The sequence below is a fragment of the Drosophila persimilis genome, unplaced genomic scaffold (genome assembly GCF_003286085.1).
Source record: "Drosophila persimilis strain 14011-0111.01,24,50 unplaced genomic scaffold, DperRS2 tig00000000-arrow-pilon, whole genome shotgun sequence".
NCBI lineage: Eukaryota > Metazoa > Arthropoda > Insecta > Diptera > Drosophilidae > Drosophila > Drosophila persimilis.
This window is the reverse complement of record NW_020825288.1, coordinates 20,532,626-20,554,482: the sequence shown is the minus strand read 5'-3', so window position 1 is coordinate 20,554,482 and position 21,857 is coordinate 20,532,626. Positions and strand designations below refer to the sequence as shown.

Genomic DNA, 21,857 nt, shown 5'->3' with positions numbered 1-21,857 from the left:
TCCATTTGTTATACTCTTGTTGCTGGCAACAGCGACGCTGGCAGAGGATTCCAGCCTCATTCCCTCTCTGCCAACACATGCGCAGAAGAGAGCAGAACCAACACACATACCCACACATGTGTCACACTGTAAGCGGCTGGGAGGGGATTTGGTTGTTACCGTTAACTCGTTTGCCAGGCAGCAAAAGTTATGCAAAAATATTAAAATTGTGGTAAATAAATAAAAAATACTCGTTTGTATGTGCAATGTACATCCTATATACTATAAAATAGAGACAGACGAGACTTTCGTCTCCGAAAGCGTCGCCTCCCACTATATCTCTCTGTCGCTGCCGCTGCCCTGCCTCTGCTCTCTTTACGCTGCCGCTGCTCTCGCTCTCTCTCTCTCTCTCTCTCTCTCTGTGCGGCCATAGTCATTGCGATGCCAAGTGGCTACCCAATTCCTGTGGGTACATTAGCACTAATGATGATTGAAACGACAAACGTGACGCCCGAAGCAGCACCCGAAAGGATCCTCTGTCTGCCTGCTGGCTGCTGGGTAGTGCCTCCATCCTGCCCACACCACACTCTCACTTCCACTCGTTTGGCTGCAAATTCCTGACTTTGATTTTTGAATTTGTCTCTCTTTTGTAGTCTGTGGGGGCAACGCATGCTCTTTCCTCTCCACTTCCCCACAACGATTCATTCCTCTTTTGGGGCTTCTCTTTTGCTTACTTTCGTCTCGTCTCCTTTCGGTTCCGTGCTCTTGCATTGATTTACTTTGATGACCCGCTAAATGGGCGGGTGGGGGACGGGCGGCGCTCTCCGGTAATGATCGTTGGCATTCCGCGTAGTTTATCAAACGGTAAATTGAAGACGAGCGGCGGGGAATTTCCCATTTCGAGGAGAGTGGGTGCTAATTAGGGTTTAGTTGGGGTTTAGCCAGTGGGCAGCAATAGTTTGCTCTTCCGGTTAGGATTTTGGACAGTGGAGATGTGCATCTCAATTGTTTCTATTTTAATTTGTGGGATATCAAGTAAGTGAAAGGCAGGGAAATAACCTAAAACCGTTTCAGATTGTCCGAAAAATATATTTATTCAGTGGATTCGATTCTGTAGTTTTTTGTTAAATTTTTTCAAGGCGAAAAAGGCCCTGATCGAATATCCTTGCTTCGAATAATTTGTTCAACCAGTTCGAAATCTTCGTCTAAAAGAAAATCAAGTGGAGGCCTTCAAGGGAGAATATCTGGGAGCCCATTTATGGGTATAAGAGAAAATCCACCCTAGAAAAATCTTCAATTCCAGCTTTCTTTATCCCGCAAGCAAATCTCCCACTTCTTTTCATATATTTTCGCTCATATCGTAGCGGAATTTAATTTGCTTATTGCTTCATTAATTATGTCTGCCACATGCAATATCTCGGCGCACTTAATCACAAATATTTATTAATCCTGAAACGCCATATTGTTTGAGATTTATTTTTCATGCTGCAGCAGGAACCGCCCCCTTTTAGAGGGAGAAAGCAAGCGCAACAGAGAGAGAGAGAGTGAGAGTGAGAGAGAGAGACAGAGTGAGCCAATTATCCATTTATATCATAATTTCAATAACTTTTCATACACTCGCCCTCGCAGGAATGGGAACGGGTATGGTTGCTCTGATAGGTGGGTGGATCGGGTGGTTGGTGGGTGATTCGTTTTTATGTAACTACCCGCCCGCCCCATGTCCTCTTTGCCGTGCGGGTGGTTGCTCCCTGTATGGCAATGATCATGATGAGGTTTCCGCTTGACGATAATGACGTTGCTGTTGACGATGTTGTTATGCCTTTGGCCTCCGTCTCTGCCGGAAGGGTGTAAGAGGAGGCAAATCCAAGGCGGGATGAGCAGAAAAATCACAGAGAGAAAGAATCACTTGCTGCGCTGCCTGCGTCAGCGTCAGCGTCGGCGTCGGCGTCTGCTGCTGCTGCCAGTTGCGACGCTGCTGCTGTGGATATTGTAAAAATTTACTGCCACCGGCCAACTTTTCATTCGAGTTTGCAACACGTCCGCGTTCGCATGCGTCTCTCCAGCGAGCGCCTCTTTCAGCCAGAAAAGCTTTGATTCGGTTCGATTCGATTCCGTGTGTTACATCCGTCCCGGAAGGCGCCGCACTGTAGGCAACACTTTGTCGTGCCGTCGGCAAACCGGAAGTAGCGGAAAATTAACTCCCGACTATCGCGCAAGTGGAAGTGCATTAAAAGGAGAGCTTTACAAACTATTAAAGGATTACGCGTTGAACGGCACACTACTTGGAAACGGATCCGATGCACTGAGCAGCTCATAGATCAAGAGGTGGGTCTTTGAGTGATGATTTTTTGGCATGGCATCACTTGTGTGGCTTCAAGTCTTCACAGAACTGTCTTCTGTCTTTGGGGTGAATGTTTATATAGGTTTTTATATAAATGAAATAATATTTAGGGAAAATTGCAATATACTTGTAATACTTTCCAGAAATAGACAAGTGGGGGATCTTGGGCATACTTCTTTTGGTTTTCGAGGCAAATTTGGTATTAAAACGTTTTCACATATACTAGACCCATTCATAGATACGTTTAAAAAGAATTCTACCTAAACTTTACTAGAAAAAGTTGAGCGTATTTCTAGGTGATATAAACATACCATTATCTTTGATCTTTAATGTTTGAAATACATTTAAAAGATTTAAGGAAAGCATTTTTAAGGGAAAGGGTTTGAAGGGGTATCTTCTCCACAAGCTTACATTGTTTAGAAGAGGGAGAATCCAAAAACAGTCTGAAGAATTACTATAGCCTTAGCAAAACCCATGATTTGAGCTTCTAGCTATAATATATACCTATTCTTTTACCAGAATTGGGTCATTTCAAAGGTTTAAGTGAAGAGACGACTACATTTCAGACAAGCAACTGGCTTAAAGGAGACACATCTACGAACAGGCAGATTTATTTTCTATTTTTGACAAATTATCACATTCCTGATTTGGGGTTACTTTATTGCTGGTAGATTGTGTCATTCAGTGGAAGTGGAAGCCACTTGTTACACCGAAATTTGCATATTTCAAATGCTTCATTAGGGGAATGAAATGAAAATGAAGCTCATTTGTAAGGCACGACAAAATTTCAGCAATTTACGATACGTTTAACATGTGTTTATAAGCAGCTCGGACGCTCGGATGCATATTCAGCCAACAAGAGACGACCACAGAGAGAGTTGATTGTGTGGCTGCCACACATCGGGCAGGGGATAATTCACGCACCTGAAACTGGGCGGGAAGCAGAAGCTGCCACAATGAGGCAGGCAGGCAGCAGCTAACTGTGACAAAGTCTCAATTAGGCTATCACATTGCCTGCCACAGAGCTGGTATGGCCCCAGAGTGCGTTCCGTGTGACAGAGAGGGAGTGCAATTAGGCGAGGAATGGGAATGACAGGGTGCAGAGGGGCACGGGGCACGGGATGGCAGCCTTAACCTGTTGTCATCCCATGTCCACTCAATTGTCTGCTCTCTCGAGCCCTTCATGGTAGAGCAACTCCTCGCAGGGATCGCATTTCACTTAATTGTGGATATAATCAGGGAGTCGTTGACACCTGGCTGTAGGGAGAGAGGGAGCAGGAGGACAGACATTCAACACACCGACAGACACAACAATTAAGCTCAAGCATTTCTCCCATTTGTCCCATTTGCAGCAGCAGCGGCAGCAACGATAACTCGGAGACAGCGTTGGCACAAATATCTCTAAGCATGTTGCAGAATCCTTCCAAATATCACGCAAATCCCTTGTCACACTTCCTGGCATTGCATAACACACAGGCACACACAGGAGGTGCCGCTGCAGCAGCCAGTGGCGGTGCAGGAGTGGGCTTGGGGGTGGGCGTGGGCGTGGGTGTGGGAGGCATCTCTGCACATGGTCAACCGCATCATGCGTTGCCCACAGCAGCTTTGGCGGCGGCAGCAGCTGCGGCGGCCGCCGTCTCGGCAGGTCAGAGTTCGTACCAAATGGAGCACCAGCAGCAACATCACCATCATCATCATCATCAGGAGCAGCCAGTGCAACACCAACAACTCCCCCACCCAGACAGCCACCACCCACCGACAACAGGCAGCAACAGCAGCAACAACCACCGGGAACAGTTGGCGGCGGCCACTGCGACGTCGCACGCGCAGCTCTTCGAGGCGGCAGCGGCGCATTCCTCCCTCGACGTGGGCAAGTCCTTTACAATAGCCGCCATTTTGGGGCTGCAGAGCCAGGGTCGCAAGGACTACAACAATGCCATCAATCTGTCTCTCAATGGCGCCGCACGCGATGCCATTGACCAGGACAGCAGCCACAACCACAGCCACAACAACAACAACAACAACAACCACAACAACAACAACAACAGCCAGAGTGTAAAGAACTTCAATTGTGATAGCAGTCGCTACCTGCCCCCGCACCACCCGCACCATCATCCACCTGGATTTGCGGCCGCCGCCGCTGTGGCAGCCGCCGTGGGGGCAGCAGCTCCCTCGGCCCTGCAGAGCCTCCAACAGCTCCACCAGCAGCATCACGCCCAGCAGCAGGCCACGCTCAGCTTCCAGCGGGAGAAGCTCAAGTCGGGTAAGAGATCACAGATGCTGCTGCACTTCCTCCACAGCTAAAAGAATCCCCTTTCTCCCCATAGACTCCCACAAGAAGAGCTCGCTGAAGAACAAGCGCGTGCGGACCATTTTCACGCCAGAGCAGCTGGAGTGCCTGGAGGCGGAGTTCGAGCGGCAGCAGTACATGGTGGGGCCGGAGCGACTGTACCTCGCCCACACGCTCAAGCTGACGGAGGCGCAGGTTAAGGTGTGGTTCCAGAATCGTCGCATCAAGTGGCGCAAGCACCACCTGGAACTCACCCAGCAGCGGCTAGCCCTGATCCGGCAAACCCAGCTGCCGGGCACGGTCATGGGCACCGGTTCCGGCTCAGTGGGCGCCAATGCAGGCGGATCCGGGTCAACAGATCTCAACGCCGGATGCAGTGCAGCCTCGCCCAGTCTGCAGGAGGAGGACAACGAGGACAGCAAGCAATCGCTGTCGCTGCCCATGCCGCCCCTGAGTCGAGCCCAGTCCGAGTCCGATCTGTCCATCTGCAACGACTCCCTGGACGGCGACAGCCTCATGGACGGCAGCGAGGAGGCCTAAAGTATTCCTGTGCAAAGCAAATTTCTGTAAATATAGCCAAATAAATATGTACAATACGGGTTTTCTTTAGGTCGCGTTTCTACATATATCACCGTGTATCAGGAATATATTTTACACTTTATTGCGATGTACACGCGGTGAAGATAATATCTACATGATACATGGAATTCAAAAGTTATCCAGTATTTAACAACACTGGCAGTTGCTGCGTAGGGCTGCCAGACCCCACATCAAAATCCGTTGCATTTAAATAATCAGCAAGTAATATATTTAAGATCACATATATTTTTGATTAGTTATATTACATATTAGAATACATTATATAGTCCACATTATTGCTGGGCGGCTGCACGGGCAATGCGATCGTGACAGGAGAGATGGACAATCTGGCCGTTGGGATAGCGCACGAAAGCGGATTGGCTGGGAAACCGTTTCTTGCACTCGGGACACACGCTGTTCTCGTTCAGCTCGAAGCTTATGGCTCGCTTCGCTTGGAGCGCGGCCTCCAAGCGATTGGACTCTGCCTGCAGTAAGCCGCACATCATCTGCATATGGTGTTTGTCCGCCAGCTTCTGGCGCACAGCCTTATCCATGTATTTCTCCAGTTCAGGCATGGTCATGTCATCGGGAAGGAACTGGAGAGCGAGAGAAGAAAGGTAATTCGCTTATAGATAGGTTGAATAGAAAAAGGTGCCACAGCTTACCTGAAAGATTTCAATGGGATCGATTTTGACAGCGTAGGTGTTGAGTAGCTCCAGGAGCACCTTCCGATTGACTTCGGGACTGAAGTCGGGATGCAGAGCCACACCCTCATAGATCGGCTCTGTGGGAGGAACCATTATAGTCTTGACAAGGGTTTGGAATATAGTTTTGTCATTCTCGTAGTTTGCCTCTGCATAGGCTCTGGCCTTGACCACATCTCCCAGGACTTGGATGTAGATGGCGATGACCTTATCGTGCTTCTTGAGGCGGCCCAGAATGAGGGCACGCTCCTCCAGCAGCACATTGGTGGGAAACTCCTCCAGCACACGATCCGGCGAATAGACATTGGATTCCTCCAGCATCTTGTAGAGCTTGGCCCGCAGGTGCTTCAGCTCAGGTACTTCCTCGCTGAAAGGCAGACCAAAGGTTACTTTCGGGAAACAACAGAAGGAAGGAAGGGCTTCACTCTTCCACTCACCCCTTCTCCTGCTGGACCAAAAGACGCTGCACTTTCTCACGGTACTGCTTGATGAGGACATTGTGGCGCAGCGTGTTCGTATCTGACCACTCGGTGATCAGGTGCTCCAGATACGGAATGATTAACGATTTGTGCTTGCTTATCAGAAAGTCCAGGACTTTGGCGCGTGGCAGGGACTCCACCTCAATCAGTTCATCGGTGAAGATGGACAGGCCCTCCTCTGGATTTTCCTTGATCACCCAGTCGGCAAACTCAAAGATCAGCGCCAGATGATCCGATCCTAGTTCCTGCAGATAGCGGATGGTCCGCTTGCGCCCTTGCAGCACTGATCCCTCGATGCCTGCCTGCTCCTGGAGCAGCTTCAAGGCCTCCTTGTGTTTGCCCTTCATCTGGTACAGGATGATCAACTCGGAGATCTTGTTGTGCTTCTTCAGAGTCTTCTCCGACTCCTCCAAGTGACACTGGTTGAGGCGCAACAGCGGGGCCACCAGGGAGTCATTCGTCTGCAGGTAGCACTTGAGCAGCGTGGTGTCTATGATCTCCAGGAGAGACTTGGAGCTGCTCTTGGTGTCGCGCAGCTTTACCACCTCTCGCTGCCGTGCCAACGCCAAGAACTCAATCAGAGCCAAGTAGGCATTTTCCAGATCGCCATCCTCCAGCTGAGGGGCAGTGGACACGGGTACAGTGCTGTCCTCAGTGCCCGGCTTGGGTTCTGGCACCAGATTGGGAAATAGTCGGATTACATCGTATGGATCGATGGCCGCTCTCTCGAACTCTTTCATGGCCGCTGAAAATTCGTTGTTGGTGAAGAGCTCCTTGGCGTAGAGCATGTGTATCTGGCGTATTGTCTGGGCCTTGTCCTCTGCAGGTTCATTGGAGATTTGCTGCCGGATAGGCAATTTAAGAGAGAATAAAGGAGAGGATTCTCTGTAGGACTTACCGTCACCTCGATGGCCAGCTGAAATTTCTTCTGTTGCAGCAGCTGCTGACGCTGGATCGGGATTTCTACCTGACGGATGCACCATAACTCCGAAGTGGCGGCCGCAAAAATTGTTCCCTTGTCGGCATGCACCAAGAATCTTGTCTTTTCCAGCTCTGGAATGCTCTGGACCAGCGTATCCTTGCCCACCAAGCTACGAACTTCGATGGCATTGTTTACACGTCCCACGGCAAACGGATCATCCCAGACTGCAATCAGAATCGTGATTAGACTGGCAATAGATCTTGAATGAGCTTTCAATTTACCCAAATCCAGAAGGGGACTCGACCAGAGCAGCGGGGGCAGTGAGTTCTGGCTCTGGTTCTGGTGCACCTCATCCACGGAGGTGGCGCTGCCATCATTTTCCTTCGACTTGTACTGGCTGGGATCTACGATCACCAAATACTTGTCCTTGGATATCCCCAGCATGTTGTTGCGTATGAGGCAGATGCACGGATCCCTGCTGACGGAGGAGGACGTTAGAAAAAGGTCGTGTTTCTTGGGGGTATTGCAGGATATCTAAAATAAACCATGATCAGTAGAGATAATTATAAAATTTGTGTAGATCTCACATCATAGACGACATATTCATCCTTGTAGCCCACGCAGACGGCATGGCCTACCCAGCAGAGAGTCTTGGGCACGTCGCTTAGCTCGATGCTCAGCTGGAGCGAGTCCAGCTTGTCCTTCTTCCAGAAGAAGAATACCAAACGACGCCGGATGGCGCAGCAAACGCGAATGAAGGTAGCCACCTCGCCCGTTGTGGACGTTTGCGAGTCCACGTCCATGGTGAACAGGGTGCAGCCCTTGGTGTCCGCCGAGCTGTGCAGGAAGGCAAAGTTGCTCTCCAGCCGGCCGATATCGCACACCTGTATCAAGTTGTCGGTGAGGACAAAGAGCAGGTTCTCGGCGGCAATAACCTCCATCTGGGTGATGGGCTTGCGGCTAAAGTTCTTGTTAAACATGCGCATGTCCACACCGCCCTCGTCCACGGAGTACATAATGAGCTGTCCGCTCCGGGTGCCCAAGATGACATGGTTTCCTGAAAATATATAGCTTGCTATAAATGGATAATATTTGGGGAACTATAGCCTACCATATGCGGCTATCGACTCTATCTGCACGCCCTGCTTCAATATGGATTGCACATTGTAGGCCTGGTGCATCTTGGATGTTTGTTTACCTAAATAGGTGCTTCTGGAAAATTAAAACAAAGGTGCAAGCATTTGAAGCATACGAACTTAGCCCACTTAAGCCCCCTTTATTTAAACTGGATATCAAAATGAGTTAAACAGCGGAAAATGATAATAATAAATGAAAATCATTCATCTTTGCATAAAAAAGGGAACACGATATCTTTCAGCTGAAATGTCTAAAATTACGTTTAGATCAAAATAGATCAAAGCATAAAACTTTAGGAGTGTATGAAATTTTACGTCATTGTTGCTGGTCAACAGGTATCCGCTATGAGTATGGACATCCTTATACCCTATTTCATTTATTTAACCATTATCAACCAGTTGGTTGGTTCATAAACCATAAAATGTTAGTTCTCGAAGAATTTTAGCGCGGTTCAGGTAAAAATAATCGTGGAAATTTTTTTTCAGTAAATAGAAAGGATGGCTGTTACAAGCAGTGTTATTTTTCACGGTTTAACCTGAGTTGTTGACCTGTTTAAAAAAAAAGAAGGTTAAGTAGGTTAATTTAGTGTTTTTCATCGGTATATTTAGATTTTGAAAATGAGACGGTATATTTCTCAGTTTTAGACGGTCACCCTGATGCATGCAACGAACAAATGAGTCGGGAGCGCGTAATTTCGAATGGTCTATAGAAAGCGGCATGGACAACATGTAAAAACATCCAAGGCATCCTTGAAGACAGAATGGGGATTTTCAAGGTATGTAAGGAAAAAGGAGTTGATTTTACTTAGCATGCGTTGCATTTTCTGAACCATTTTTCCTGTTGATATGTAGCAAGTGTGTAGCTCCCGTGTAGTTGCCATGTAATAAATTGAGCAAAATGTAAAAATTTTCGAAACTGGACAGAACAGCGCGTCGAAGAAAACGAGAAATAAATTTCACTCTTTAATGTTAAAACGGAGGGCGGATTTGAATTTTCGCTCTCAAATCGTACTTAGGTGTATCATTTATTTCAATAGATTGCATTTAAATCCTTTTCACTCATTTACTTTCAAACAATTTCCATTTGGCGGGACTTTTTTTCCTCGCCCAAATGTCCCTTTTCAACTCAACAATGTCTCTACATTCCATACTCACTTACGTTTCCTTTTTTTGTAGACCTTTTTTGCTTAAACCTTGCTGTAATCAAAATACAACAATTGGAAGTACTTAAAAATAGCCAATCTTGTAGAAAATTTATTCATCAATGGCCTAAAATTATATGGGCAGAGCTAAAGATTTTAGTTAGTCAGCATTATTCAACGGAATATGAAAATTAAGCAATAGTAACGATTTTTCTCTTACGTTTTATTACGTTTTATATGTTTGACCTTCTTTGCTAAAACCTTTTTTTGCCAAAATCAAGCCAAAGCAAGTATTTAAATTAAGCTAGTAATGTAGAAAATTGATTAATTAATCGGATAAAATTATGTGGGCAGGGCTGAGAGATCTAGATAGCTAGTAATATTCCACGAAATATCAAACTCGAGGAATATGTATAATGAACTTGAATTCGTCAGTATATTTACGATATATTTTTAAAGTGAGACGGAATATTTTGGTTTATTTCTAGGCTCGATTTTGATCGATTTCAGCTTTATCGAGTCCGCGGTCACACTAAACTGGACAGAACAGCCGCGCGTCGACGACGAAAACAAGAAAATACAATTTTTAATATTAAAACTTAACGGGCGGATTTGAAAGAACTGCCTGCTGCTCAAAATAATGCAAGTGTTAATGGCTGTCCAACGTTGACAAAAAAGCAGAGACTGTGAAAATGTGCATTGAACGTGTCTTAAGAGCACAACGGCCCACCGAGAAAATGTAGTAGTGGCTTCTTTGGTGTTGATTCTTTTCTCGCAGAAAGAAAATCGGTGCAAAGGAAAAAACAAAAATACATCCAAACATACGAATGTAAATGTAAAGGCAAAGTAAGCAATGAGACGGACCCCCGCCCCCCTGATCAGTGTAAAGACTGCAAGAGATTTTTCTTAAATTTTTTTTCCTGTAATTAAAGTGTACTTCACTCCCCCTTCCAAATCCGTATTCCCGTATTTCTGTTGTTGTTCGCGACTGCATATGGGTGTGTGTGTCTTGTAATTTAGTTACGCAGCGGAGCGCGGAGTTGGGGGGAGTGGAATGAAGTGGAGTGTAACCAAACACGAAACGGGGGAAAAAAAACCTTAAAGCGCAGGCTAAAAGTTTCTCAAGCGCTGCAATCCAGTCTTGGCCCCCAACATTAGCTCCCCCCTAACAGTGCTTTGCATAGGTTTACGCACTTGTTTTTTTGCTACAACTACTTGGCTTGGTCCACTCACCTCTCTTTCCCCTCCTGCGTGGCGCCACTGCGTCTATGTCTTTTGCAATTTCACTTTCACATTCGTTGTGGGACGTTACAACAACCAATTGCTTTGTAGTACTTCTTTTTTTGTGGGTTGTTGTTTCCTCCTCATACCACTCCTACTCCTCCCCCTTCGTGGGCTACGGGGCGTTTCGAATTAGAAAGTGTTTATGTGTGTTGAGTGTGTGAGCGGCATTTTCTCAATGATATTTAGCAGTGTGTGCGAGTGTGAGTGAATGGTTAATGTTTTGTAACCGTTTTAAGCTGTGAAAATGTTTTACAGATAAACCCCCCTGCGCCCACATCTTCGCTATATTGTCACATGATTTAATTCTAATTAGTGCTCGTTAACAGTCTACCCCCACTGTCCGCCCCTGGCAATTGCAATCAGCATGTGTGGGAAATTTAAATTGTTGCATCCAGAGAGAGAGACAGACAGAAGGAAAAAAGGGGGACAACGCTCTTTTGCATACAATCACACAAATACAAATATATATTTCAATCATTTGCATTTCACACAAACACATATGTACGTTGACAGACAACATAAATTAGTGCAAGCAACGGCACTTGGCAACATGCAAAAGTAACAGAAGCATTAACAGTGGTCTGTAAACTAGGAAGTGGGGGAAGTTAACAGAGCACAAAGAGTGTCTTCACATTGGACAAGAATTGAATGTATCGACGATTTGATACCCTAGCGGATCGATAGTTCCTATGGTCATAACATAAAAATCCTTAGCTGATCTTTTTCTAAAGCGTATGAGCTGTTAACGATTGAGCTTACCTATAAGATTGTCCAATTTCGATTTCATTTGGTTGCATTTAATTTACAGCTGATTGAAAATCAATATACTTTGTGCTGTTGCTCATCAAGGGTGTAAGAACAGCCGTTTGTGAGCCGACAGACAATTAACAGCCCCTTAACAGTGGACAAGTGCATCAACCCACAGCAATTATATGTGTGTGTGTGTATGGCTGTGTGTGAAAATTGTATAGAATTCTTTGCAATAACAATAGGAAACAACAATAAGCATAAAAGAAACTAGGTAACACTCTTATAATTTATTCCAGCAACGTTTTAATGGCCTTCTTTCTGGGCTGTTAATTGTTGTTGTTGCAAGTTCCATGTGGACGGATTGTTATTTTTTCACACCGGTTCAACAGTTGCGGTTGCCCCTACTGGAACAACCCCCCTCTCCCCAACCCCCATTACTAGACTGGTTGTAAATGGGGATTGGAATGGGGTGGGAATATGGGGAAATAAAAGTGCTATATATAGAAACGTGTATTATAAATGTTTGCTCACTTATAAGGATTATGTGATTCATGAGTGCTACAATAATGTCTCCTTAATATAGCATCGAAAAAAATGATCGTATGACTTGCCATTGAAGGTAAAAAAATCCAGAGAAAGGATTTTATCTGCATCTGGAAATTCACAAATATCAAAGTTCTGTAAACATGAGTATCAGATTTTGTTGATTTGTTTGTAAATCTATTATCATATTACAGAAAGAATGGGAAAATATAGAAAGAACAATAATTTTTGGTCTCAAATTGAAATGTACACACATTGGAAGTATTAAATGAAATAAAATAAACATGTTTATCGGATATACAGACGGAAAATACCCGTCAAAAGCGTTCTAGGTTAATTTGAGGGCTGCGTGAAAGTTAACCTTAGAGTCTCTGGGCCTGACCTCAGCCATACCCAAGGAAATAATACATGTACATACATAAATGGGTGACTGTGCGACTGTTTGTGCTGTGAACAAACCATAACCGCATCTGTCCAAAGAACTAGCTGAAGACCGACGATAGATAGGCGCACATCTGCGGGGGGGATTGGCTGCGATAAGGCCAAAATAAACACAGAACTTATCGCTGAATCAATAAACCAAAACAAATTTCACTTTTATTTCGTGTTTAGATTTCAAGAGCATCAGCGGGAAGAGAGGACACGCCACGCCACGCGATAAAGATAAGCTCTCGGGGCCAGGTCAAATCCACTGATACACTCTGATAAGGAATCGCTGTCAGCGGTATCTGTCCGGAGGAGCCACTAACCGCCGGAAACAGGTAGAGAGCTCGGCTTGGCCACCGAGCTTATCAGCGATCCAGGGGGAGCATGTCGCACGGCAGCGCCGGCGGCAGTGGCGGCAGTCTGGGCGCGCAAACTGTGGGTGCCGGCAGCATTGGTGGCGGTGCAGCGGCAGCGGCGGCGGCAGCAGCAGCAGCAGCGGCAGCGGCAGCGGGCGGCGGCAACGGCGAGTACCGGGAACTCCACTGGACAGTGTCGAGCGTGATGGACTCGTCGCGCGTCTCCACCTGCCTCATCTCGATGCTGTTGATAGTGTACGGCAGTTTCCGCAGTCTCAACATCGAGCAGGAGGCCCGCGAGCGGGAGCAAAAGAAGCGCAATGAGTCCATGACGAATCTCCTAACCGGGGAGCAGGTCGAGAAGGAGCCAAGTGAGTGTCCCCATCCTGTAATCTGTCAACCATAACCGCGCTAATGGCTAAAGGCTCTCTGTGCTTCTTTACAGCGGATAAATTCGCCACGCTAGACACGATGCATGCCCTGTGCCTGCCACTGGGCGCCTCCATATCATTGCTCATCATGTTCTTCTTTTTCGACTCGATGCAGCTGCTCTTTGCCGTGTGCACAGCCAGTGAGTACCGAGGAATCCCCCTCAATCGTTCAATCAAACATAAACTAATTTTCTTTCGTTTGTTCCTTGCAGTCATTGCCACCGTGGCACTGGCCTTTTTGCTGCTGCCCATGTGCCAGTACATCATGCGGCCCTGCACGGACGGAAAGCGTTTCTCCTTTGGCGTCTGTGGACGCTTCACGGGGGCAGAGCTATTTAGTTTCATGCTGTCCGTGTCGATTGTGTGCGTTTGGGTGCTGACCGGCCACTGGCTGCTGATGGATGGTAAGGATCCATCATCCATAGAAAGAAGCGTTCGATAATTGTATGTTTAAATTGCTTGTTCTTTCAGCAATGGGCATGGGGCTGTGTGTGGCCTTTATAGCGTTCGTGCGACTGCCCAGTCTGAAGGTGTCGACGCTGCTGTTGACCGGCCTGCTCATCTACGACGTCTTCTGGGTGTTCCTCTCCTCGTACATCTTCAGCACGAACGTGATGGTCAAGGTGGCCACGCGACCCGCCGAGAATCCCGTGGGTATAGTGGCGCGCAAATTGAATTTGGGCGGCATTGTGCGGGACACACCGAAACTGAATTTACCGGGCAAACTGGTTTTCCCCAGCATACACAATACGGGCCACTTCTCGATGCTGGGCCTGGGCGATGTGGTGATGCCGGGCCTGCTACTCTGCTTCGTTTTGCGCTACGATGCGTACAAAAAGTCGCAGGGCGTCACGTCGGATCCCACACTGTCAACGCCGAGGGGTGTGGGCTCTAGGCTGACATATTTTCATTGTTCCTTACTGGGGTGAGTCTTGGAGTTACACTGTCACTTCCTCTAGATATCTAATGATGGCTTTTCGATGCATTTTCAGCTACTTTTTGGGCCTGCTAACGGCCACGGTCAGCTCGGAGGTGTTTAAAGCGGCCCAGCCGGCTCTGCTGTATTTGGTGCCCTTTACGTTATTGCCCCTCCTGCTAATGGCCTATCTAAAGGTAAAATACTGTAACCCTTAATACTGAATGGAATCTGTAATGCAATCGAAACCTTTCCTTCATTTAGGGCGACCTGCGGCGCATGTGGAGCGAGCCGTTTATCACGCACCCACCATCAAAACAACTGGAAGTCTGAGTGTGTACTCTTATCTACATAAAAAGCAACAAGAACAACAAAAACAAAAAAGTAGCATCAAACACAATACACACACACCCATAAGAAGATCTATTACTAACAATTTGTCTCTTAAATAACGTATTGAGTATGTATTTTTTAATTCTACTGAACTAAGTTTCGTTCTAAGTTAGGTGATCCTCGTTTTCATAGTGAAATAAAACACTAAAAACCGAGTAATTATAGTTGCTAGCATAAGTGTGGGGAGTAAAATCTTTTGTAGAAAAACATACTCCAGAGAGAGTAAGCATTATATACAGCATCCGTATCGCATTCATTTCAATTGGCTTTAAAGTCTCACAAGAATCATGCAGTGCTGAGAGATTAGCAGTGTTAGATCCAGCCTACAGTTCATAGGGATTTAAACACAAACATATACATATTACTGCATACTATAACCGATAGCGAGTGACTTGAGAGGAAGCTCTTTGAGATTCGTGTTCTTTAAAGGCTCTTTTTCGGGAGCGTTCACAAAGAAACCCCATTCAGAATCAGTATGGCCGTTCTGTAAATACTTAAGTTAAATATACATATAATATAAATGAATCTGGAGATAACGAACCACCATGCAACAAATAATAGTCAGTAAGCTCGCCTTCACACACACACCACATATTTTCTCCCTGTTTTATGTTTTCTGAATCACCCCACATTTCCGTCCCCCCACAATCCATATAAAGATTTTTGCCAAAATGCATGTGTTCGTTTTAAACAATAAAAGAGAAAATCAAACAGAAATTAAGCGAAAAAGTTGCACTGCGGTGTGTGTATCAAAAATTAAGTTTCACGAATTTTACTTATTTGTAATTAGAGCAGCTAAAACAAAAACAACAACAATAATAATAACGATTAATTGTAATTGTATGCATATGGAAGCGATAGTTACATACTTATTCTAAGTAAATGCAATTTCGAAACGTATAGAAACAATAAAATGTGAGATTTAAACAAAACAAACAGCCATTAACTTTACTTGCACACTCCGCATAATTCTACAGGAATGGTTTGCTTCAGTTTAAATGCGAGGATAGATTCTTATATTCTTCCGCTAAAAACTTGCATTTTTTCAAATACTTTAGGGTCTGCGCAAAAAACACTATTTGAATTCAAATTTTAAATATACAGTTTTAGAAGGACTGTCGCTCAGCAGAGTGCGGTCACATCGACTTATCGTTATTGAGGCCCCGAACTGATGTGTTTTCAGTGCATTTAAAACTATCAAATTTTGAATTCCGCATACCCTACGGAAAAGAATATTCTAGAGTTGATGATCCCAGGCTCCAATTATTGCAGAAACTAATCTCTGTAGTAATAATCAGGGATGATGGTTTAATGTTTAATGTTTACGATCATTGTCAGAGAACTAGAACGTTAGTGGGTATTATTGACTCCACGAAAATGTTGAATCTTGAAGAATTTTAGCCCAGTTCAGGTAAAAATTATCGTGGTAATGTTTGTTTAAATCAATAGAAAAGATGGATCTACAAGGAACATTTATGATTAGCGGTGTAGCTCTTAAATAGAGGAGGTTATGTGGGTTAAGTTCGTGTTCTTCCTCGGTTTATTTCTGAGGGTCAGACGGTCACACTGCTGTTCGAACAAATGAGCCGGGAAATCGTAGATATGAATATGTGTATAGACAACACGGAAAACAGACAACATACCCCCTTTTTTCTCAGCGAATTTGTTGATATCACTAACCATACAGTATATACTGTATGGTTAGTGTTGATATGTAGCAAGTGTGTAGCTCCCGTGTAGTTGCCATGTAATAAATTGAGCAAAATGTAAAAATCTTCGAAACTGGACAGAACAGCGCGTCGAAGAAAACGAGAAATAAATTTCACTCTTTAATGTTAAAACGGAGGGCGGATTTGAATTTTCGGTCTCAAATCGTACTTAGGTGTATCATTTATTTCAATAGATTGCATTTAAATCCTTTTCACTCATTCACTTTCAAACAATTTCCATTTGGCGGGACTTTTTTTCCTCGCCCAAATGTCCCTTTTCAACTCAACAATGTCTCTACATTCCATACTCACTTACGTTTCCTTTTTTTGTAGACCTTTTTTGCTTAAACCTTGCTGTAATCAAAATACAACAATTGGAAGTACTTAAAAATAGCCAATCTTGTAGAAAATTTATTCATCAATGGCCTAAAATTATATGGGCAGAGCTAAAGGTTTTAGTTAGTCAGCATTATTCAACGGAATATGAAAATTAAGCAATAGTAACGATTTTTCTCTTACGTTTTATATGTTTGACCTTCTTTGCTAAAACCTTTTTTTGCCAAAATCAAGCCAAAGCAAGTATTTAAATTAAGCTAGTAATGTAGAAAATTGATTAATTAATCGGATAAAATTATGTGGGCAGGGCTGAGAGATCTAGATAGCTAGTAATATTCCACGGAATATCAAAATCGAGGAATATGTATAATGAACTTGAATTCGTCAGTATATTTACGGTATATTTTTAAAGTGAGCCTATTTCTAGGCTCGATTTTGATCGATTTCAGCTTTATCGAGTCCGCGGCCACACTAAACTGGACAGAACAGCCGCGCGTCGACGACGAAAACAAGAAAATACAATTTTTAATATTAAAACTTAACGGGCGGATTTGAAAGAACGGCCTGCTGCGTAAAAAATGCAAGTGCAAATGTTCGTTGCATAAACAAACAAATTGCAAATAAATATAGTGATATTGGTATGTGTGTTGATGTGTGTTTTGGAAAATGCGCAGGCGAAAGAGAGTGAGATATTGGCAGAAGAAAAACGCAGTTCGTAGGCGTGGAAATTCCTGTGGGAAATTTTTCTTCTCGTGGGTTTGTGTGTGTAGGTGTGTGCGGTGCGTTGGTGTGCGTGTGTGTGGCGATATTGTTTTCGTTTTTGTTTTTAATTCCGGAGAAGAGGAACGTGCAGCATTTAATGCGCGTTACCAATGGGAATAAACATATATATATGTACTTTATACTATATATAATACATCGACTATATGCTTGCATGTGTATGCTTTATCAGTGTGAATGCGCGGGGTCTGCCTTTATGTCTGCGTAATTTCCGACTGTGACACCTGGCACTGCGTGGGAGGACTTTTCATGCTAATGCGTACATCTTTGTCCTTCTTTGTAGCCCCTTCTTCTTCTCGAACGGACTTCAGCTGGGTAATCCGTGCAGCAAACTGAATCTTAACCGGCAGAGACAGAGGCAGCATTCGCTGGGCGGCCATATGGGTGGCAACAGTGCCGGAGCAGCCAATGCCAGCGCCTTCAGCGCCGGCGGCTACATCGGCCCCACCAGCGCCAGCAGCCAGCACAGCCTGGGGGCGGCCGGAGGCAGCGACCTTATACCCGGACCGATTGGTACAGGCGCAACCTTGGGCGTGTCCTCGTACGCCTACGGCGGCACCAGCTGGGAGGAGTTCTGTGAGCGGCATGCTCGCGCGGCGGCCTCGGACTTCGCCAAGGCCTGCATCACGTATATAAACGGGAACCTGCCCCCCGAGGAGGCGCGCAACATACAGCATCGCAGCTTTTCACAGAAATTCGTCGAATCCTTTGCGGTCCACTACGATACGGAGTTCTTCAGGCGCCGCAGTACTTTAAAAATTGGCGCCGGCTCATTGGACTTTGACGAGGAGCACGAGGTGCCGCGTCTGCTGTCCAAATCGCTGCTGCGGCGGCTATCCTTCAAGGGACTGCGCAAGGGCAAGGTGAGCAGGGCCGCCCAATGGTTGTGCCCGTCTCGAGATTGTTATCCATTTGGGTTTTAACTTAAGTTCCCCATCCTGCAGGCCTTCTTCCACAAGAACTCGGACGACGTGGACGGCAGCGGCAAGCAGAGCAAGACCAAGCTTGCCAAGATCGTGGTCGAGTGCCGCAAGGAAGGCTACGTGAATAACCTGACACCCGAGAGTCTCGACCAGCCGACAGGATCCCAAAAATGGGAGAAGTGCCGACTAGCCTTGGTAAAGGCGGTCGGCGGCTATATGCTGGAGTTTTACACGCCCCCAAAATCCGCAAAGCCACGCAGCGGTGTCTTCTGTTTCCTAATCTCGGAGGCACGCGAGACCACAGCCCTGGAGATGCCCGACCGCCTAAACACTTTCGTTCTCAAGGCAGACAACAACATGGAGTATGTGATCGAGGCGGAGAGCGCCGAGGAGATGCGCAGCTGGCTGGCCACCATTCGCTACTGCATGCGGACACCGCCCACACAGCAGCCCCTCATCGAATCGGACGTTATAGCGGCTGCCATGCAGACCTCGCCGACAAATCCCTCGGGCAGCAGTGCGTTGGGTGGCATACAGAATCCCCAGTACCAGCAGCAGGGCGGCTCCAATGGCAACCTGGTGGCCGGTGGAGGGGGTGTCGTTCTGTCCTCTTCTCTGTCGGCGGACAGCGCATTGGCCTCTGCGGCCATTGGCCAGGGAGCCACATCTGCGAGCGATATAAATGCCATCAATGAGCTGGGTACCACACCGCCGTCGGGACCCCCGGAAATACCCATGCGACCGCATCGTGGCGAGCAGCGTCTGTCGGCCTCCAGCAATTTCGATGGCGTCGAGCTGACAGAGAACGATGCGGATGTAAATGTGGCCGATCTAACGGCGGAGATGAGCCAGTTCCCCTGGTTCCATGGCACGCTGACCAGATCGGAGGCGGCACGCATGGTCCTCCAGTCGGAGGCCGCCGGACACGGCTACTTTCTGGTGCGGCAGAGCGAGACACGGCGCGGCGAGTTCGTGCTGACCTTCAATTTCCAGGGCAGGGCGAAGCATTTGCGGCTGACCATCTCGGAGAAGGGCCAGTGCCGGGTGCAGCACCTGTGGTTCCCTTCGATCCAGGAGATGCTCGAACACTTTCGCCATAATCCCATTCCCCTTGAATCGGGCGGCACCTCTGACGTGGTCCTCACCGACTGGGTGCACAATACCAGTAGACTGAACGATCTCTCAGCGGCGGGAGCTTCGATGGCGGCAGGAGGAGGAGCGCATGAGGCGCACGGACAGCAGCACCATGATCCGGCAGCGGCGGGCGGTGGGCCAACCAATGGAAATGGAAACGGCCAGGGGCATGCAGGAGGAGGAGGAGGAGCAGCTGGCGGGGGCCATCCGTCGCCGAGACATGTGAGATAGCCAAAATTTTGGAGTCAATTCAGTGTCAGTGATGGTTTTATTTTATTTTACTTTGATTTCTGTTCGATTTCTTATCATTTCATTGCAAAAGATGGGATGTGGTTTGAGCTCTGACCCCTGCTGACCCCTGCTGACCCCTGGGTACTAGGGAAATACTTGGAACTACGAGTATATGTACTATGTAGGCATATCGAGTATTTCCAAGTAGTTATAAAACATTTAATTTTTTTTTAAATATCAAAAAAGAAACGCCATAAAAACTATATTTTAGACAAAAGGGAATACCACTACTTTTTAGGGATTGTGCTCTGAAATGTTACAGAATGGCAATTTGAATCATTTTCTGGCTAATTCTTTAAAGATCAATTCAAAATGGTACCCTTTTTAAAGTCGAGCATGTTTGAAATGTGATTCAGATATATTTTTTAATTTAGCGTAAAGGGACACTCGAGTCTGAGATCGGATTAGGGACTCAGTTTCTTCATATTCTCCAATAAAGTCTGATTTAAATTATTGCCACAATTGTTACAGCTTTGGTAGCCTTTTATTTTCGATATATTTTTAGTCGCTTCGAAACTGTTTTCTATATAGAAGAAAATAAAATAATAAAATGAGGAAAGCTAACGAAGAATTCCCACAAGTTGAGACATTAGGATTAATACCTTTTTAAACTTTATATTATTTACAAATTTAAATCAAGAACTTAAATCCTAATGTTATGTTCAATCAAACAAATAGGGACATATGGGAATTAAGAAACCTTCTTTAGGTATTCAAAAGTATAGAAGTAAATGTATTTTTTTTGTTTAATTTTGTTAAGTTTTGTCCGAAACTTATCTTTGAGATTGTCGTTAGAGACTTTACCTTTATTTTCCTACTTCTTGGAGTTTCAAAGTACATTTTTAGTTAGTTTCTGTGTTTAGTTTGAATGACTTTGATTTGATTGTTGCATGCTTAATGTCTCTCACCACATATCACAACCGCCTCTCAACCCCCAACCCGAACCCAATACCAAACCCTATCCAAATTAGCGGACCACTAATGAAGTTTCTACCTTGCATTTTGTTCCTACAGTGCAGCGAAATCATTACCATGAATCTGAGTGTTCGCCTAAAGACAAATGAAATCGAACTGCCATTGGAGCAGCCAACACACGTCTATTTTCCGGAGCAAACCTACTTTCCTTTGGACTCCACAACGTTCACGGTGCACAGCTCGCCGCCAGCTGGGCAGGGCTTCCTCGATCAGCCGCATCTGCGGGCATCCAATGCCTCCTTGCAGGGCTCCGCACACCATCAGCAGCAGCAGCAGCAGCAGCAGCACCAGGCGGTACAGGGAGGCAATGCCAGCGGTAGTGGCGCCAGCGGCGGCAGCGGGACCGAGGGCAGCGGACGTGCCGTCGATAATCAGTATAGCTTCACCTAAATCCCGGCTGGATTTGATTGGGGGATACTTTGCGAAATTTATCATTGTGCCATTGTCTTGAGAATGGGAAATATTTGTGTTTTTGCATTACAAGAGACGTATGTATATCGTGTAGTCTGCTTTTCTTTGTTCCCTCTCCGTGTTCGTTTCCTTCTCTTTGCTTTCTTACTTGTTTCTATTAAGTTTAGTAGTACCTCCTCGGAAGACATGTAGTAACTGAATATTATTATGTATACATTATTATTATATAGCTAAATGTGTGTGTTCATTTTTAAGTACATCAATGTTGTATGTATAGAAAAAAAACGGAAAATATTACAAAAAATTTAAGATTTATGTGGCACCAAAGGTGCGACTCAAGCGAATCCTAAAACTTCCTGCTTTACAAAACAAAAACAAAATTACATACATATATAAATATATATACTATGCCTATAAATATAAATTATGTATACATATATAAATATATATATTATATATATTGAAATTGGTAAACTACAATAAATGAAGTTATGTAAAAGTAAGAAATATAATAGTCTCCTTGCTGTTTGAATTATTTGATTAGCGGTTAAATTTTGAATGCACATTTCTGCCTTTGCTTTCCAGCACTGCGCCCCTTCGATTTGCAGTTTATCGGCTTAACTATAG

The 21,857-nt window shown here is 45.5% G+C and overlaps 4 protein-coding genes across 7 annotated transcripts; 3 read left to right on the top strand and 1 right to left on the bottom strand.

Moving 5' to 3' along the window:
* The first annotated feature begins 3,727 nt into the window (after window positions 1–3,727).
* On the top strand, window positions 3,728–5,150 carry LOC6591334 (homeobox protein MOX-2). Its single transcript, XM_002016896.1, has 2 exons — window positions 3,728–4,583; window positions 4,648–5,150. Exons 1-2 carry the CDS (start codon window positions 3,728–3,730, stop codon window positions 5,148–5,150), a joined length of 1,359 nt encoding a protein of 452 aa, XP_002016932.1.
* Window positions 5,151–5,424: 274 nt separating this feature from the next.
* LOC6591333 (vam6/Vps39-like protein) lies at window positions 5,425–8,490 on the bottom strand. The gene is made up of 7 exons (XM_002016895.2): window positions 8,406–8,490; window positions 7,882–8,351; window positions 7,576–7,828; window positions 7,271–7,518; window positions 6,331–7,214; window positions 5,855–6,260; window positions 5,425–5,785 (listed from the first exon to the last, which is right to left on the bottom strand). The coding sequence occupies exons 1-7, from the start codon at window positions 8,473–8,475 to the stop codon at window positions 5,483–5,485; spliced, it is 2,634 nt and encodes an 877-aa protein (XP_002016931.1). The 5' UTR covers window positions 8,476–8,490; the 3' UTR covers window positions 5,425–5,482.
* A 1,645-nt stretch (window positions 8,491–10,135) lies between these two features.
* On the top strand, window positions 10,136–15,577 carry LOC6591332 (signal peptide peptidase-like 3). 2 transcript variants are annotated; one of them, XM_026987970.1, is made up of 7 exons: window positions 10,136–10,418; window positions 12,762–13,302; window positions 13,356–13,502; window positions 13,575–13,766; window positions 13,834–14,287; window positions 14,355–14,475; window positions 14,543–15,577. In XM_026987970.1, the coding sequence occupies exons 2-7, from the start codon at window positions 12,960–12,962 to the stop codon at window positions 14,609–14,611; spliced, it is 1,326 nt and encodes a 441-aa protein (XP_026843771.1). In that variant the 5' UTR covers window positions 10,136–10,418; window positions 12,762–12,959; the 3' UTR covers window positions 14,612–15,577. The 2 variants fall into 2 exon arrangements, with proteins under 2 accessions (XP_026843771.1, XP_002016930.1); XM_002016894.2 differs by having other exon boundaries at window positions 10,137–10,418; window positions 13,377–13,502; window positions 14,543–15,575.
* A 1,665-nt stretch (window positions 15,578–17,242) lies between these two features.
* On the top strand, window positions 17,243–21,638 carry LOC6591331 (SH2B adapter protein 1). Of its 3 annotated transcripts, none has more exons than XM_026994816.1 (4): window positions 17,243–17,354; window positions 17,780–18,359; window positions 18,426–19,775; window positions 20,859–21,638. In XM_026994816.1, exons 2-4 carry the CDS (start codon window positions 17,877–17,879, stop codon window positions 21,207–21,209), a joined length of 2,184 nt encoding a protein of 727 aa, XP_026850617.1. In that variant the 5' UTR covers window positions 17,243–17,354; window positions 17,780–17,876; the 3' UTR covers window positions 21,210–21,638. The 3 variants fall into 3 exon arrangements, with proteins under 3 accessions (XP_026850617.1, XP_002016929.2, XP_026850618.1); XM_002016893.2 differs by having other exon boundaries at window positions 17,291–17,308; window positions 18,441–19,775; XM_026994817.1 differs by lacking the exon at window positions 17,243–17,354 and having other exon boundaries at window positions 18,426–19,808; window positions 20,859–20,919.
* Window positions 21,639–21,857: the final 219 nt, after the last annotated feature.

Bases quoted from the DNA above. Each gene is read 5' to 3' on its own strand.
- LOC6591334 (XM_002016896.1), top strand. From the start codon at position 3,728: ATGTTGCAGAATCCTTCCAAATATCACGCAAATCCCTTGTCACACTTC. The intron at 4,584-4,647 runs GTAAGAGATCAC...TTCTCCCCATAG, and splicing joins GCGGGAGAAGCTCAAGTCGG to ACTCCCACAAGAAGAGCTCG.
- LOC6591333 (XM_002016895.2), bottom strand. From the start codon at position 8,475: ATGCACCAGGCCTACAATGTGCAATCCATATTGAAGCAGGGCGTGCAG. The intron at 7,829-7,881 runs GTGAGATCTACA...GGTTTATTTTAG, and splicing joins ATGAATATGTCGTCTATGAT to ATATCCTGCAATACCCCCAA. The intron at 6,261-6,330 runs GTGAGTGGAAGA...TCTGCCTTTCAG, and splicing joins TTGGTCCAGCAGGAGAAGGG to CGAGGAAGTACCTGAGCTGA.
- LOC6591332 (XM_026987970.1), top strand. From the start codon at position 12,960: ATGTCGCACGGCAGCGCCGGCGGCAGTGGCGGCAGTCTGGGCGCGCAA. The intron at 13,503-13,574 runs GTGAGTACCGAG...TGTTCCTTGCAG, and splicing joins CTTTGCCGTGTGCACAGCCA to TCATTGCCACCGTGGCACTG. The intron at 13,767-13,833 runs GTAAGGATCCAT...TTGTTCTTTCAG, and splicing joins CCACTGGCTGCTGATGGATG to CAATGGGCATGGGGCTGTGT.
- LOC6591331 (XM_002016893.2), top strand. The intron at 18,360-18,440 runs GTGAGCAGGGCC...CCCATCCTGCAG, and splicing joins AGGGACTGCGCAAGGGCAAG to GCCTTCTTCCACAAGAACTC. The intron at 19,776-20,858 runs GTGAGATAGCCA...TTGTTCCTACAG, and splicing joins GCCATCCGTCGCCGAGACAT to TGCAGCGAAATCATTACCAT.